Source organism: Planococcus citri, chromosome 3 (genome assembly GCF_950023065.1).
Source record: "Planococcus citri chromosome 3, ihPlaCitr1.1, whole genome shotgun sequence".
NCBI classification, from domain to species: domain Eukaryota; kingdom Metazoa; phylum Arthropoda; class Insecta; order Hemiptera; family Pseudococcidae; genus Planococcus; species Planococcus citri.
Window position 1 is genome coordinate 20,043,270 of NC_088679.1, and position 15,869 is coordinate 20,059,138.

Consider the following 15,869-nt stretch of genomic DNA (forward strand, 5'->3'; position numbering starts at 1 on the left):
GCTCCAGTAATCGCTATAGATGCTCCAAAACGACTTGAAATCCCCCTACGGTTGACTTCGTAGTGCATTGAAATTAGTTTACAGAATACATTTCAGCTTTCCAACTCCATTTTGGTGAAATGGGAATTTCAAGTTTCAAAAATCTACTGGAGGCTCCAGTAATTTTTAAAAAATCGCTGGAGGCTCCAAAACGACTTGAAATTAGTTTGCAGAATTGATTTCGGCTTTCCAACTCCATTTGATGAAATTTGTGGGAATTTCGAGTTTCAAAAATCTACTGGAGGCTCCAGTAATTTTCAAAAATTGCTGGAGGCTCCTAAACAACTTGAAATTTACCTGTAGTCGACTTCATAGCTTATTGAAATTAGTTTGCAGAATTCATTTCGGCTTTCCAACTCCATTCGAGTTTTGAAAATCTGCTGGAGGCTCCAGAAGTGCTCAAAACGGTTTGAAACAGTTTCCAATCGATTTGGCAGGTCGAAAATAGGGTGTATCCCAAATTTCGGCTTTCTTGGTCAATTTGGTAAAATTTTGATTTTTCCCCTCATTTTTGGCCTAAATTTGATTTTCAAAAATTCACCAAAAATCGAAAAACGCAGTTTAGCACTTGAAATTCTGACAGGTGATAAATTTTTGCTTGATCATTCGATCTACCTTTGTACAATTTAAAAAACTAAAATGTCTCATTCCCTGTTCTTTGATCAATTTTTTTTTAGGAAAAATTAATTTCAACCTACCTATTTTTCTGTTTGGTAGGGAACTGAAAAATGATGAAATGCAATTTGGCAGCCAATGTATTCTACAGTTTTATTTCACCACTTACTGGTCGCATAATAAAATTTCTAGCAAGATTCTCAAAGTCGTGAACTCGATGAATGATATAAAAGATAACAAAAACCACTTAACGCTGACTGTGATAATTTCAATTTCAAATAAAAGTGAAAATATGCTAGAAAATGAAAAAAATTGGAGGAATTTTAAGAAACGATGAAAAAATTTCGTATCGTAGACTTTGAAATGCTCGAATTTAAATTCGTAATATTATTAATAGCAGCCACCTATCCAAAAATTACGTTCAGAGAAGTGCCCACTGACACAACGCCTATTGAGAATTATGAGTTTCAAGCTGCCAAGGTGATTTACTAAATTATCAGTCACTTATATCGAAATTAATCGAAATCATAGGGTAGTCGAAGACTGCATAAATAAAATAATAAAAATAACCGATCTATTTTTATTTCCAGGCAATCACTCCACCAAATACAACTTCGAAAAACATTGTACAAAAATTAAATGTAAACAAAAACGTCTGCTTTAGCAACACTTTATCCAGATTCCAAGTAATTTCAATAGCTTTATATACATTTTCGATTGAGCTATCCAATCATTATGTGCTTTGTGGGGCAGCATTTGTTAAACAAAGTACATATGTAATCTGTTGTAGGAAATACTGCTGTTGGCCGAAAATATCACATCTCGGTCACATGAGACGAAGGATACGAATAAATCTTTGGGAAAAAATGATGAATGTAAATTTCATTGCACTTACGATCGATGGTACAGAGTGAAATGTGTACCTAATGTGTTTGATTAATGAATTCTCGAAAAAATTAAAAAGTTTATAAGTACGAATACATGAATAATATAATAGGTAGGTATTATTGTTTTCAAAATGCAGTCTATTCCTTCGTTTAAGTTTTAAATTGTTGAAGACAGAGATCAGTTGTGAATAATACCTACCTATAATTAAAAATAAGAAAAACGAAAAAAAAACCATATACATATTTCAACTCAAAGGTTTGTACAAGGTTTCAGCAACGAAACTTAATTCTGCACTTTCGGTAACAGCTAGGTGTTTAATAAAAGCATTATAATCGTCGATACTCGGATACCACTCATATGGGGTATATACAGGCGGGGCATGTTTCCTGAGTGTCGAGACGAGATCGAATAACTGTGCGAATCCAGTCGCGAATTTTCTCAATCTCTGACGTTCGTTCAAATTAGGCCAACGTATCCGCATGCTTGATCTGATTTTCTCAATACCGTGGTGTTGACATGTACATAAAATCTATAGACATTGTCGATAATATTCATCGGTATCTATCTTCGTCGATATTTCATCCGTAAAAACTGCTTCCATATATTCCATTTCCAAATAATTTGCTCGGAGCTGGTCCACAACGGATTCGAGAAGTATCGCTGGAGGTCGTGTTATCAAGTCTTTGATACTTTTTACATCGTCAGCAGTCAGTGGATCACTCAGTTGACTCCATACGCTGTCGATGCGCTTTTCGTACTCCATCAGCGCATCTTGGAGATTAGAAGCTTCGTATAATTCGAATACGGCCAGCTGTAATTCACGAGCTGTCTGAGACGGTCGAGAGAGACCTCTTTTTGCCACATCTCCTCGAAAACGTTCCCATACGGTTTTGAATTCTATTTCTCGATCGTTATCGTTGAGCTTCGAAATGGATGCGAAGTGTTTTATATCATTAATGACCAGCTTTTTGATGCGGGTAGGATTAGTCAATTTTTTGAATTTCGCGTGCAAATCATTTTGCCTCCGGAAAGCAGCTTTCACACACATCAGAAAACGAACAGGAAAGAGTTCCATGGCCCGATGCAATTGGATGGGGCACATTGCGAATTTTACAAACGGAAGGAGCTTGGCCTGAAAAAAGTTCATTGAACATCAGTTGTAAAATGAAACTGCAGATGGGTGTTTCATATGAGTCATAGCGACGGCCTGTAGCTCGGCTTCTATAAGAGCTACTAGATGTGTTCTTTTAGCACGGATTTTGACAGATTTTCGAGAATCTGGATTTTGGACGTTTTTTTTAATCTCTTTTTTTTAACATTTCTGAGAATACTTTCACCAATCTTTGAAAACCTTAAGTCTTCTTTAACTAACTAAAATCCAAAATCCATTTTCAAAAGCTGCTACCCAAGCAGATTCTTGTGGATTTATAAATCTGCCAAAATCCAGATTCTCTAAAATCTGCCAAAATCCTTATAAAAAGAACACATCTATTGAATCCAACGAGCGGTCATTAGTTTCAGTAGCTGTTATAAAAGCTGATAAGGGAACCTCTTGAAGTGTCACTCTCCGATTTGAACAGTACCGCGATTTTTGGAAAGAGCATAGTCTAAAACCTCCAAAACCAAATTTTCAGCTGCTCAAGTTCATTTTTCGATTTTTGGCGAATTTTTGAAAATTCAAAATTGACTGTTTTTGGCGATTTAGGTATGCTTCTTTTTAAAAGTACGTACTTGATCAGTAAAAATGGTCAAAATAAGTCCCAAAACTAATATTATTTACCTAATCCCAAATTTCGCCATTTCCAGCCATTCTGGAGCCTCCAGCGGGATTTTTCAATTTCTCCAGAATTTTGAATTTGCTCCAGATAGCGTGAATATGCGGCTGGGCAGCTAAAAATCGAGTTGAATATTACACTCGACCTGTTTAACGAGTTTATCCACATTTGAGCCGATTTTGAGAGTGACACCTCAAGAGTGGTTTTTTGACCAGCTTTTTCAAAATTAAAAAATCCAAAATATCAAAAGATAACCGTTTGTGAGGAAATTTTTGAGATTAGCGCGAATCGCTGTGTTTTGTCCGTAAATAACCCCTCAAATCAAAATTTCACAATTTCCAGCCATTCTGAAGCCTCCAGCGGGATTTTTCAATTTCTCCAGAATTTTGAATTTGCTCCAGATAGCGTGAATATGCGGCTGGGCAGCTAAAAATCGAGTTGTATATTACACTCGACCTGTTTAACGAGTTTATCTACATTTGAGCCGATTTTGGGAGTGACACCTCAAAAGTGGCTTTTTTGACCAGCTTTTTCAAAATTAAAAAATATAAAAAATCAAAAGTTTCCCGTTTGTGTGGAAATTTTTGAAATTCACTCGAATCGCTGTATTTTGTGCAAAACTAACCCCTCAAATCCAAATTTTACAATTTCCAGCCATTCTGGAGCCTCCAGAATTTTGAATTTGCTCCAGATGGCGTGAATATGAAGTTTGGCAGTTAAAAATCGAGTTGTGTATTACACTCGACCTGTTTAACGAGTTTATCCACATTTGAGCAGATTTTGAGAGTGACACCTCAAAAGTCGCTTTTTGACCAGCTTTTTTCAAAATTAAAAAATCCAAAAAATCAAAAAATAACCGTTTGTGAGGAAATTTTTGAGATCTGCGCGAATCGCTGTGTTTTGTCCGTAAATAACCCCTCAAATCAAAATTTCACAATTTCCAGCCATTCTGGAGCCTCCAGCGTGATTTTTCAATTTCTTCAGAATTTTGAATTTGCTCCAGAAGGCGTGAATATGAAGTTCGGCAGCTAAAAGTCGAGTTGTATACTACACTCGACCTGTTTAACGAGTTTATCTACATTTGAGCCGATTTTGGGAGTTATACCTCAAGAGTGGTTTTTTGACCAGCATTTTTCAAAATTAAAAAATCCAAAAAATGACCGTGAATTTCAAAAATTTTCACACAAATGGGAAACTTTTGATTTTTTGGATTTTTTAATTTTGAAAAAAGCTGGTCAAAAAGCCACTTTTGAGGTGTCACTCTAAATGTGGATAAACTCGTTAAACAGGTCGAGTGTAACATACAACTCGATTTTTAGCTGTCTAACTTCATATTTACGCCTTCTGGAGCAAATTCAAAATTCTGGAGAAATTGAAAAATCGCGCTGGAGGCTCCAGAATGGCTGGAAATAGTAAAATTTGGGATTGGGTAAATAAATAATATTAGTTTTGGGACTTATAGCCTAGTCAAATAGCGGGAAAAAATGGGTGAACCCAGACATAATTGGGATCAAAGTTTTTTTTTGCGGATATTGTCTGGGATGGTGTGGTGAACAACATACTAAAAGCCCCCGCCCCTACCCCTAGAGCTAATCCCCCCACAGTGGATCAAAGCCCCCCAAAATCAGTTTTTTGTCAAAAAATTCTGAAATGTCAACTTTTGAGTAAAATGAGCACTGTTTATTTAATCTCCTCTTAAATACCTATCAAATGAGCTGTCAACTAACTCCCTAGCCCCAAGGGGGGTGGCGCTACGACCCCTCAAAGTGATGTGATTTCAATAAGTTTACATTTCATGACTTTGGGACTTGCTACCTGTTCTAATCGATCAAATGAAGTCAAACTTGGGGAATGAGATTCTTTTGGGACATAAAGTCGACCCCTAGGGTGGGGAGGGTCAAATTCGAAAATTACGGAAATGTCATTTTTTTGGAGGGGCATAATATGGCCCCAAATGGATGAAAATGGTCCAAAATTGTATCATTGGTCAGTACTCCCATTGTGATCAACATATCCAAATTTCAGCTTCCTAGGTCATCCCCACTTCTTTTAAGGAGGAAACAACTGAAAATAGGGGTAAAATGAGGGGTTTTCCACCTTAATTCCGCTTTAAATGGGGTGGGGATGACCTAGGAAGCTCAAATTTGGATATGTTGATCACAATGGGAGTACTGACCAATGATATAATTTTGGACTATTTTCATCCATTTGGGACCATATTATGCCCCTCCAAAAAAATGACCATTCTGTAATTTAATTTTCGAATTTGACCCGCCCCACTCTAGGGGTCGACTTTATGTCCCAAAAGAATCTCATTCCCCAAGTTTGACTTTATTTGATCGATTAGAACAGGTTCCAAGTCCCAAAGTCATGAAATGTAAACTTATTGAAATCACATCACTTTGAGGGGTCGTAGCGCCACCCCCCTTGGGGCTAGGGAGTTAGTTGACAGCTCATTTGATAGGTATTTAAGAGGAGATTAAATAAACAGTGCTCATTTTACTCAAAAGTTGACATTTCAGAATTTTTTGACAAAAAACTGATTTTGGGGGGCTTTGATCCACTGTGGGGGGATTAGCTCTAGGGGTAGGGGCGGGGGCTTTTAGTATGTTGTTCACCACACCATCCCAGACAATATCCGCAAAAAAAAACTTTGATCCCAATTATGTCCGGGTCAAATTGGAAATTGCATTTTGCTTAGCTTATTATTTTGCCCATTTTTACTGATCAAGTACAAATCGCCAAAAACAGTCAATTTTGAATTTTCAAAAATTCGCCAAAAATCTAAAAATGAACTGGGGCAGCTGAAAATTTGGTGAGCTGCAGGCCATCGCTATGTCTTACGAAACCGTAGATGATGCAATAATATCACCTATTATTGAAACTTTACCTTATCATATGACGCACTCGCATGCTGTCGAATGAGATCTACTTTATTATCCTCCAGTTGGACTTTGTCTTCAACTGCTCCTTGAAGCACCAACTTTACGGTCTCCATTTCAGCAAACTGTAATGAAATCGTAAAAGGTTCAACTATAGGTTCAACTCTACCCTTGTACGTTACTCAATTGACACAAAATCATATTTACATTTCGCGTTACATATTTTTTCAGGGTTTCCTGCTGTTCCTCATTCAGGTCCAGATTCAGGATTTTCTGTAATTCTTGAATGCGATAGTCAATCGACAATTTCATACCATCTTGAATGAAAGCTACCCAACGACTCACCGTCTGAAAAGAGAAAAACAAGAGAAAATACGTGTAAATCTGATGTCAATTGATATATGTACGTTTCTCGACGGAAAAAAAAATACATACCTTCTCGATTTTTCTGTCATCATTAGGCAGATTCCGAGTTTCACCTAAAACATGCAAATTTAGTTATAAATAAATATAGGTACCTAATTCATCTCACGAATGAATGCAACTAACTTAATCGCATTGGTAGACATAAATAAAGGAACTTACTCATTGCAAAATGAATAATGATTAACCAATTCTGTGCAGTTAATGGAAAGAATGACTTAAAATTTCAACGAAAAAACGAAATCTAATGAGTAAAAATATTCATTTTCGTGGTCGTGTCGTACCTATTTATTTATCCACTGTTTGCTTGCTTTTTGATTTTGAAAATGATAAGGACTTTGGACTTGGACTTTGGTTGGTTACCGGTGATATGGATTTAAGCAGTGGACTGGATCACTCATGAAGCTACAATCATCTCCCGAAAAATTCCACCAATCAGAGTCTTCACTTATCGACAACCAACCAATCACAGCCTTCACCTCCCGAAACCACGTGGTCTACACGATTTGTGATTGGCTGATTGTTTTGCTTCACTTTTACCTGTACATGTAGTCCGATCCAGTTTATATCCATATGTATCCGTGATTCGATTGATAACAAAATCAAAAACAAATAGTTGGACTGCCAAAAATTGGTGGTTGCGATTTGTTTTCGCGTTTCCTTGGTAGTGGCGATTCGTTGGAAAAAATACAATTTTTCACGAATATAAATGATAATAATAATAATTCGAATATTCGGGATACGTTAATAACGAGTAATTGTGCTACATTGGTAATCATGGACGAAGAAAACGGCAACGAAAGTGGAGTGAAATGCACGTTGGAGTATTTTTCGGAATCGAACGCGGTACATGCTATTTTAGACAACGTCGTCAACGTATACTCTTCGGAAAATTCCTCAGAAGTGGCGCACGAAAAGCTCAAACGTGTGTTGAACCAATACATCGACCAACCGCACTTACTGGATCCGTACATCGAACAATTTCTCAACAAATTAATCGGCTATGTTAAAAATCCAGAAATCAGCTTAGCTATCAAGCAAGAAGTATTCCGGTACATGTTTTTATTCATCAATGTTCGTGGTTACAAAGTTATCGTTCGGTTACTACCGCACGAAGTAAGTTTCCACTCGAAAATCTCTCCAGATGGTCTCAATATTATGTTGATTTACCGGCGATATTATTCTTCCAGGTTAGTGATTTAGAACCGGCGCTGCAATTATTAGAACAGCACTGCTCGAGCAATCAAGGACTGAAATGGGAAACTAGATATTGTCTACTGTTATGGTTATCCATCATTGTCATGATTCCGTTCGATATGTCCAGACTGGATTCGTCCGATGTCAAGGAAACCACCGCTTCGAGGTGATTCAAAGTGTGTTTTGAGACTACCTGTTCTTTGCTGAACCATCGAGTGTTAATTTATGATTGGTTTATAGGATCTTAGAATGCTGTAAGAAAGGTCTAATGACTACGGATAAATCACGAGATGCAGCTGCATTCCTTTGTGCTAAATTTGTCAGTCGAACTGATATCAAGAATATATACTTGAGTCATATTATCCAATGGACTTGTAACGTAAGTTCTCGATCAAGTTATCCTGAAGTTGTGGCATTTATATCGTCATTCTAATCAGAATACATAATTTAAACAGGAACTAATCACAGAAAATAAATCTCTATCGTGGAAAAAATTCGGTCCTCTGATGGCATTAGCAGCTATTCTAAAACATGGCAAACGCGAAGACTTGAAGCCGTACACCGAAGGCATTTTTAAATGTATTCTAACGTCCAAGTGTCTAGAAGACTCGTATCGTTTATCGAGGAAATACGCTATAAAGATTATCCAAAGGATAGGTAATGATATTTTCGTACTTTCGAGTTTGATTCGCAATTGAAAAATCTCAACGTGTGTTTGGTTTTTACAGGGCTGTGTTATTTGAGAGTAAAAGTGGCCGCTTGGCGATACCAAAGAGGCTCTCGATCGTTAGCTTTAAATTTAGGAATTAATCCCCAGCCAGAAACGTTCTCAGCTGTCATGCACGAGAGTAAACAAAAAGGTGACGTATTATTAGAAGAATGCGAAGATATTCCTAGCTTAGTAGAAGAAGTAGTTGCCCAGTTATTAAAAACGTTACGAGATGAAGATATTACTACCAGGTACTGAACAGCTGATTTATATTTTAATTCATCGTCTCTGCTCGAATCAACATTCAGGACATTTCCAGGTGGTCTGCAGCTAAAGGTATTGGTCGAGTAACGGATCGTCTTTCAGCTGAATTCAGCAGCGAAATAGTCGAAAGTATTTTAACCCTGTTTAGCCCCAGAGAATCGTGCTGTGCATGGAACGGAGCTTGTTTAGCTTTAGCTGAACTTGGTAGGTGGTTATGAATTTTGAAATATTTATACTTGTATTTTGAATTTTTCTTAATAATCCAGTTCATTGATTTCAGGCCGAAGAGGTTTATTATTACCGAACCATATTCCAGTGGTAGTGAAAGTTTTGCTGAAAGCTTTGGTCTACGAAGAGACCCATGGTATCGTATCAGCTGGCTCGTACGTCCGTGATTCTGCCTGTTACACGTGTTGGTCTCTGGCTCGAGCCTATGATCCTGAAACACTGAAACCGTACGTGAACGAAATCGCCGGAGGGTTATTGATTGTGGCATCATTCGATAGAGAGGTAATGTCAAATTGAGATATTCTACGAGAATAGTAATTATTTTGATTTTCGATGAGCTCAAATAATATAATATGTAGATACGATATGAATAATAATTGAATTTCAGATGAATTGTCGCAAAGCTGCCTCAGCTGCGTTTCAAGAACATGTCGGACGTCAAGGAACTTTTCCTCATGGAATTGATATTTTAACGGTAGCCGATTATTTTTCCGTCAGTGTGCGAAAAAATGCGTTTCTCAATGTCAGGTATGCGAACGAGTTTCGAGAATTTTTTGCTTTATGAAATACGTATTCTAACTGATAATGGTTCGTTCGGTTTCAGTTCGCATATAGCCAAGTATCCCGAATACACTAGGCCAATGGTAGATCATTTGATCGAATATAAAGTTGGATACTGGGATGCTGAAATTAGAGATCTTACGTCCAAGGTCGGTATACTAAATTTTTTTCATTTCAATAGGGCTCGCATTCGATATTTTTCAACTCGTTTCGTACCAGAAATTTCAAAAAGACAATTTTTTTCTAAAATTATTAAACTTTAGTTTTTTTGAAAAAATTACAAAAAAGTTAAATTTTTTGGCAATAATGAATGCAAAAATGTCTAGCTTTCTGCTGAAATTGACAAAGCTTTGTATTAGCCAATAATTCACAAAAAAAAACATGTTAAAAAATTTCACTTCTTTTTCAAAAATTAGTCTAATTCTTATAGTCGAGGAGCCCGCTTAAGGATCTATTGCACCCCCTCCCCCCGTCGATCCTCCGAGACAACGTCATTTTGATTAACAGGTCAGCCGAAATCGCAGATTTTGCGTTCCAACATAGGACTTGCACGAAATTTTTTAAACCGTACAAGGGTAGATCGAAAGATCAGGTGAAAATTTATCACCTGTCAAAATTTCAATTGCTGAAGTGCGTTTTTCGATTTTTGGTGAATTTTTGAAAATCAAATTTAGGCCAAAAATGAGGAAAAAAATCAAAATTTTACCAAATTGACCAAGAAAGCTGAAGTTTGGGATACACCCTATTTTCGACATGCCAAATCGATTGGAAACTGTTTCAAACCGTTTTGAGCAGTTCTGGAGCCTCCAGCAGATTTTTGGAACTCGAAATTTCCACAAAATTTCATCAAATGGAGTTGGATAGCCGAGATTTACTCTGCCAACTAATTTCAATACACGGCAAAGTCAACTGCAGGGGTATTTCAAGTCATTTTGGAGCCTCCAGCGATTTTTTGAAAATTACTGGAGCCTCCAGTAGATTTTTGAAACTTAAAATTTCCTCAATATTTCATCAAACGGAGATAGAAAGTGGAAATTCATTCTGCAAACTGATTTCAATACGCTACGAAGTCGACTGCTGGTGGGTTTCAAGTCGTTTTGGAGCCTCCAGCGACATTTTGAAAGGTCGTACGGCGTTTTTTGGAAAATTGAAATTTCCAAAAAGTAGCTGGAAGCTTCAAAACCATTTGAAACCACCATGTAGTCTACTCCATATCGTACTGAAATTGGTTGCGAAGTAAATTTCAGCTTGCCAACTCCATTTGGCAAAATGTTGCGAGAATTTCAAGTTTCAAAAATCTACTTGGAGGCTCGAAAATGACTTGAACCCATCTAAAGTCGTCTTCAGAGGGTGTTAAAATTGGAGTGTGGAGTAAATATCAGCTTTCCATCGCCATTTGATGAAATTTTGTGAAAATTTAAAGTTTCAAAAATCTGATAAGGCTCCAGTAATTTTCAAAAAAATCGGTGGAGACTCTAAAACGACTTGAAATTTGCTTGCAGTACTTCGTAGCGCATTGAAATTAGTTTGCAGAATAAATTTTAGCTTTCCAATTCCATTTTGAAGTTCCAAAAATCTGCTGGAGGCTACAGAACTGCTCAAAACGGTTTAAAGCAGTTTCCAATCGATTTGGCATGTCGAAAATAGGGTGTGTCCCAAATTTCAGCTTTCTTGGTCAATTTGGTAAAATTTTGATTTTTTCCCTCATTTTTGGCCTAAATTTGATTTTCAAAAATTCACCAAAAATCGAAAAACGCACTTTAGCACTTGAAATTTTGACAGGTGATAAATTTTTACCTGATCTTTCGATCTACTTTTGTACGGTTTAAAAAATTTCGTGCAAGTTCTATGTTGGAACGCAAAATCTGCGATTTCGGCTGACCTGTCAATCAGAATGGCCCCTATTTTGTAAGTAGGGCCACTTTTTTTTTGAGTTCAAGGGCTAGAAATGTCCCTTAGGACTCCCCCTTTATGAAAAAAGGTTGTTCCGGAGGATCGACGGGTGGTGCAATGGGTCCTTAAGCGGGCTCCCCAACTACTCACTTTTATGCCAAAAATTACCAAAAAGTCTTGTTTTTTTGCAAAAAAGTTGCAAAACAGAGTGTTTTCTCAACAAAAATTGCAAATAAATGTTGTCAAAAATTTTCAAAAAGTCCTGCTTCTTGCTAAAAATTGTCAAAAATTACTAAAAATTCTATTTTTTTTCCTTTTTACTTACTAAAATTTTCTAGGAAAGTGTTGCTTTTTTTCGATAAAAAATCCGAAAAATATTTCGTTTGTCAATAATTGTCAAATAAGTGCTACTTTTCGCTAAAATTGTAAAAGTTTTCTATTTGATAACAATTTTTGATTTTGCCAAAAATCATCTTTTCTTGCCAATAGTTAATTATTCTCATTTCTTCAAAAATTGGCAAAAATTTGTCATTTTTTCAAAAAATTTCAAAAAGACTCACTTTTTTTCTAAAAGTTGTCTAAATGTTGAACTCATTTGCTAAAAATTGCCAAAAGTCTCGTTTTTTCGAAAAAAATTACTGAAAAGGCATAATTTTCTGTCAGTAATAATTGTAAAAAAAATTGTTTTTTGCTGAAATTGGTAGTCTTGCTTTTTGACAAAAAATTCTCGCTTTTGCTAAAGAGTTTTAGATATTTTTTTTTCAAAAATCACACAAGTGGCAAAATGCACTGTCAAAATGTCAAAATTTTTGCTTTTCAGCAAAATTTTTGAAATCCCCCCCCCCCCCCACTCAATTAGAAAATCCACTCTTATCAAAAATCGTGCAAGTCACGTTTTTTTTTGTCAAAAATTGTCGAGTCATCAAAATTTGTTTCTTTGTTTTTTTTTTATACAGGAAGTTGCAAAATAGTTCCAGATTTTAAAAATGAAACTCAAACCATTTTTTTTGTAATGTTCTTTTTTTGTGATTTTTTTCAACGTTGAATTTTTTAATTTTTTTGGTTGCCAGTTATTTTTTTTTTGGAAAAAATAAAAAAAAGAAATACGAGCCCTTTATCAAGAAGTCGATCTATTGTATTGTTAACCTGTGTAGTGAAATTAAATGAACTACATAAATGACATCAAGTTAATCATTTTTTTTTTTTTTTTGATAATTTCCAGGCACTCCACAACCTTGTAAAATTCGAACCAGCTTACGTTGCTTCGAAAATGAAAGACATCTTGAAAAATCTCTACTCGGTTAATCTGAATCTGCGTCATGGTTCGATTCTCAGCCTGGGAGAAATTATTCACGCTTTAGCGAACGTTAAAGATCAACATATAGAATTCGGTTCGTAGATATCTGCAATCTGCCTAATCCTTCGTATTGAAGTAATAGTTATGACTTGAATCGTTAATCGAATGGATTTTTTTTTTCAGATGATGTTGCTGTGTTTGAAATTAAGCAACTGGTACCTAAATTACAAGAACAAAATATGTTCAGAGGGGTCGGAGGTGATCTGATGAAAGAAGCTTGTTGTTTCTTGATTATGAAATGCTCCAAAGGAAAGTTCCCCATTGACGACGACGTTGTTGGTAAATAATTGGCTTTTATCTTGGCACAATACGGTTACCGAACGATGTAATTAATTCCAACTGTACTATTAGCTTGCTGGAAGAATTTGATCGATGATTGCCTGCCCTATGAAAACGAAAAAGTTCGATTATCTGCTGCCTCAGCAATGTCTGCGTTGGCTGAACGACATTACGTTTCCAATAACGAACCAATCGACGAAGTTTGTAAACCAGTTGTAGATAGATGTCGAGCCGAAGCTCTATCTCACGTCAGCGAAGCTGCTAGAATCGGATATGCTACAGCTTTAGGTACTCTTCCATCTCTGATCATCGGATTAATCGTTTTTACAACACGAACCGACGCTAATCTATTTTTTTTTTACACAGGAATATTACCGAAATGTATTTTAGAACGTTATTTGAACGATATAATCGGTTCGTTGACCAAATGCGCGACCAAAACAGAAATTTCTTCGAAATGGGTGTACTCTCGAAAAGCAGCTATCGAATCGTTGACTACGATCTGGAAAGCGTTCTGCGTTGATACCGAAGGTACCGTGGATACTTGATGAAAAATTCCTAATTTGGTTACCTTTTTAACGTATTTTCGTATTTAATCAGTTGTGGTTTTTGCATAGCAGATGAAACGGCCACTCGAGAGCTCAAAATAAATCCAGTTCCGTTATTGGAAACGTTTCTAATTAACTTGTCCGATTACACGGTCGATAGAAGAGGTGATATTGGTTCTTTTGTTCGCGAATCGTCCATGAAAGCTTTGCAGGTATATTAAGTTTACTGTCGAGTATTTGTATAAGTAGATTTCAGTACTGATCTGATTTTTATTCTTTCATTTTCGAAGGTTGTCATTACTAACACGTGTCGAGTGAATAAGAACATCATACCAAAAGATTTAATCGAAGTTATTGTTGTCGGTATTGCAAAACAAGCTTTGGATAAAATTAGTCGTATCAGGATTACATCTTCGGGGGTATTCATGGATGTTTTATACGCGTAAGTACTCTGAATTTTTGATCTAAGGTCTGTAAGTCATGTTGCAAAATGTTAATACATCAACTATTTATGTTCGCAGCGATATCCCAAAAATTGAAAATTTCGAAGAAATCCAAAAAATATTCCCCAAAACTGAATCGAACACTGTAAATTGGACCAGAGAAAGCGATACGTTTCCATTATTCGCCCAACTAATGAAATTCCACCGATTCACTCGTCCTTTACTTGCAGCTTTCATCAGATGCGTTGGTAGCGTTACCGAAAGCTTAGTAAGTTCCTAATTCAGAATCAAGACATTCCATTATCGATCATTTTTCTAAAGTATTATGCTCCTAAATAACAGGCCAGACATTCCACGTCAGCTTTAATGGATTACTTGAAAAGTAAATCTAAATCCGAACTAGAAGATATGTGCGCTTTAATCGTCGACGAATTCAGAACTAGCGCTAAAGACGATAAAACTACTAAATCCATGTTCACATTCCTCGAACGTATGTTCGCTTGCGGCGTTTTCAAGCCAATTTTAGAACTGCCAGAGAATTCATTCGCAATGGATATTTACGAATTGATAAGAGACGAGACGAATAAAACGAAAGATAGCGAGAAGCTGACCGTATCGGTTGAAGTATTATGTCAACTTTTGCAAGTAAGTTACCTATCAATAAATTTCGTCTCATTATATCTATCTTTTGAGATACTAATCTCTAGCATTAATCATCTCTTAGGTCGGAGGAAAAGTAACGAAAAGCGCTTTATCAACGTTATGTCGATTCTTATGTCATCGAATGATCTGGTTTAGAAAAACCGTAGCGTTACGTTTAACCGAAGCTATGATGATGTACGCCGACGTCTGCGGATTATCCGAAGAAGGCGAAGAACAAGTTATGAAAATTTTAACCGAATTCGACTGGGAGAATAAACCAATGGAGGAAATTCGTGCCACCAGGAACGAACTATGTAAACTGTTCGATGTACCGATTCCAAAAATTGTCGTTAAAGAAGTCGTTGAAAATTCCTAATGTGCGAGAAAATTGCCTAATATTAAATGTTTACTCGGTCGAATGTCAAATCCACCCGTTTTTAATGATTCTAACACGACTGTAGCACAATTATACTTTTTTTTTGTGATGCTGTAACGAAGACTTGAGAAAATGTGATAGGAATTTGTAAAATTTTGAGATTTCTCCTACCAACTTTCCCCTCACCTGTGTTATGTCTTAATACTCCCCCCTTTTTTTTACTTTTTTTTTCCCTACTTACCTGCTTATTTTCTATTAAATTATCGAGTTTTAAACTAATTCGCAATGTTAATAAATTTTTGTACTTTTTTTTTTGTTAGAAGTAATGATTAATTTATTAAAAATTTATTTACCAACATTTAATTAATTTTAATAATATGGTCTATCCTCTGTGTTCAATGAGCTGGAGAGTAAGATTCGAGTAAATTTGGGCCTTCGTTCAAGATCTTAAAACATTTTTCTGTGGATCTCTGAGATCTGAACTAAAATCATGATCACTAGATCGAAATGTATTATTGATTGATTTATTCTTGATCAGTTTTTCGTTCGTGTCTACTTTTTGCTTGATCAATAATTGTCGAATTGATCTGTATTGAAGTTGAATCGAACCTACTAATGAGTTCGGTGACAGTATGCTTATATTCGAACTCGATTACACGTACCTATAGAGTTTAGAATAGATATACAGTATGTAGGAAAGATTTAAAACTGCTTATTATACCTTCAGTTACTAACGAACAGCGGAAATAG

At 36.1% G+C, this 15,869-nt stretch overlaps 2 protein-coding genes across 3 annotated transcripts; one reads left to right on the forward strand and one right to left on the reverse strand.

Annotated features, from left to right (window-relative positions):
* Nucleotides 1–1,220: 1,220 nt before the first annotated feature.
* Nucleotides 1,221–7,061, reverse strand: LOC135841475 (uncharacterized). The gene is made up of 5 exons (XM_065358446.1): nt 6,785–7,061; nt 6,635–6,678; nt 6,407–6,547; nt 6,208–6,324; nt 1,221–2,674 (listed from the first exon to the last, which is right to left on the reverse strand). Exons 1-5 carry the CDS (start codon nt 6,786–6,788, stop codon nt 2,072–2,074), a joined length of 909 nt encoding a protein of 302 aa, XP_065214518.1. The 5' UTR covers nt 6,789–7,061; the 3' UTR covers nt 1,221–2,071.
* Nucleotides 7,062–7,260: 199 nt separating this feature from the next.
* TBCD (tubulin folding cofactor D) lies at nt 7,261–15,477 on the forward strand. Of its 2 annotated transcripts, none has more exons than XM_065358444.1 (18): nt 7,261–7,738; nt 7,813–7,985; nt 8,060–8,198; nt 8,275–8,476; nt 8,548–8,779; nt 8,848–8,996; nt 9,073–9,302; nt 9,409–9,548; nt 9,625–9,730; nt 12,697–12,865; nt 12,955–13,110; nt 13,183–13,398; nt 13,477–13,641; nt 13,728–13,870; nt 13,949–14,100; nt 14,180–14,369; nt 14,444–14,746; nt 14,826–15,477. In XM_065358444.1, exons 1-18 carry the CDS (start codon nt 7,400–7,402, stop codon nt 15,117–15,119), a joined length of 3,498 nt encoding a protein of 1,165 aa, XP_065214516.1. In that variant the 5' UTR covers nt 7,261–7,399; the 3' UTR covers nt 15,120–15,477. The 2 variants fall into 2 exon arrangements, with proteins under 2 accessions (XP_065214516.1, XP_065214517.1); XM_065358445.1 differs by having other exon boundaries at nt 13,731–13,870.
* Nucleotides 15,478–15,869: the final 392 nt, after the last annotated feature.

Coding starts and splice junctions, on each gene's coding strand:
- LOC135841475 (XM_065358446.1), bottom strand. Junction 6,548..6,634: donor ATGACAGAAAAATCGAGAAG/GTATGTATTTTT, acceptor TTCTCTTTTCAG/ACGGTGAGTCGTTGGGTAGC. Junction 6,325..6,406: donor AAAAATATGTAACGCGAAAT/GTAAATATGATT, acceptor ATTTCATTACAG/TTTGCTGAAATGGAGACCGT.
- TBCD (XM_065358444.1), top strand. CDS start 7,400: ATGGACGAAGAAAACGGCAACGAAAGTGGAGTGAAATGCACGTTGGAG. Junction 8,477..8,547: donor AAAGATTATCCAAAGGATAG/GTAATGATATTT, acceptor TGGTTTTTACAG/GGCTGTGTTATTTGAGAGTA. Junction 13,399..13,476: donor CGGATATGCTACAGCTTTAG/GTACTCTTCCAT, acceptor TTTTTTACACAG/GAATATTACCGAAATGTATT.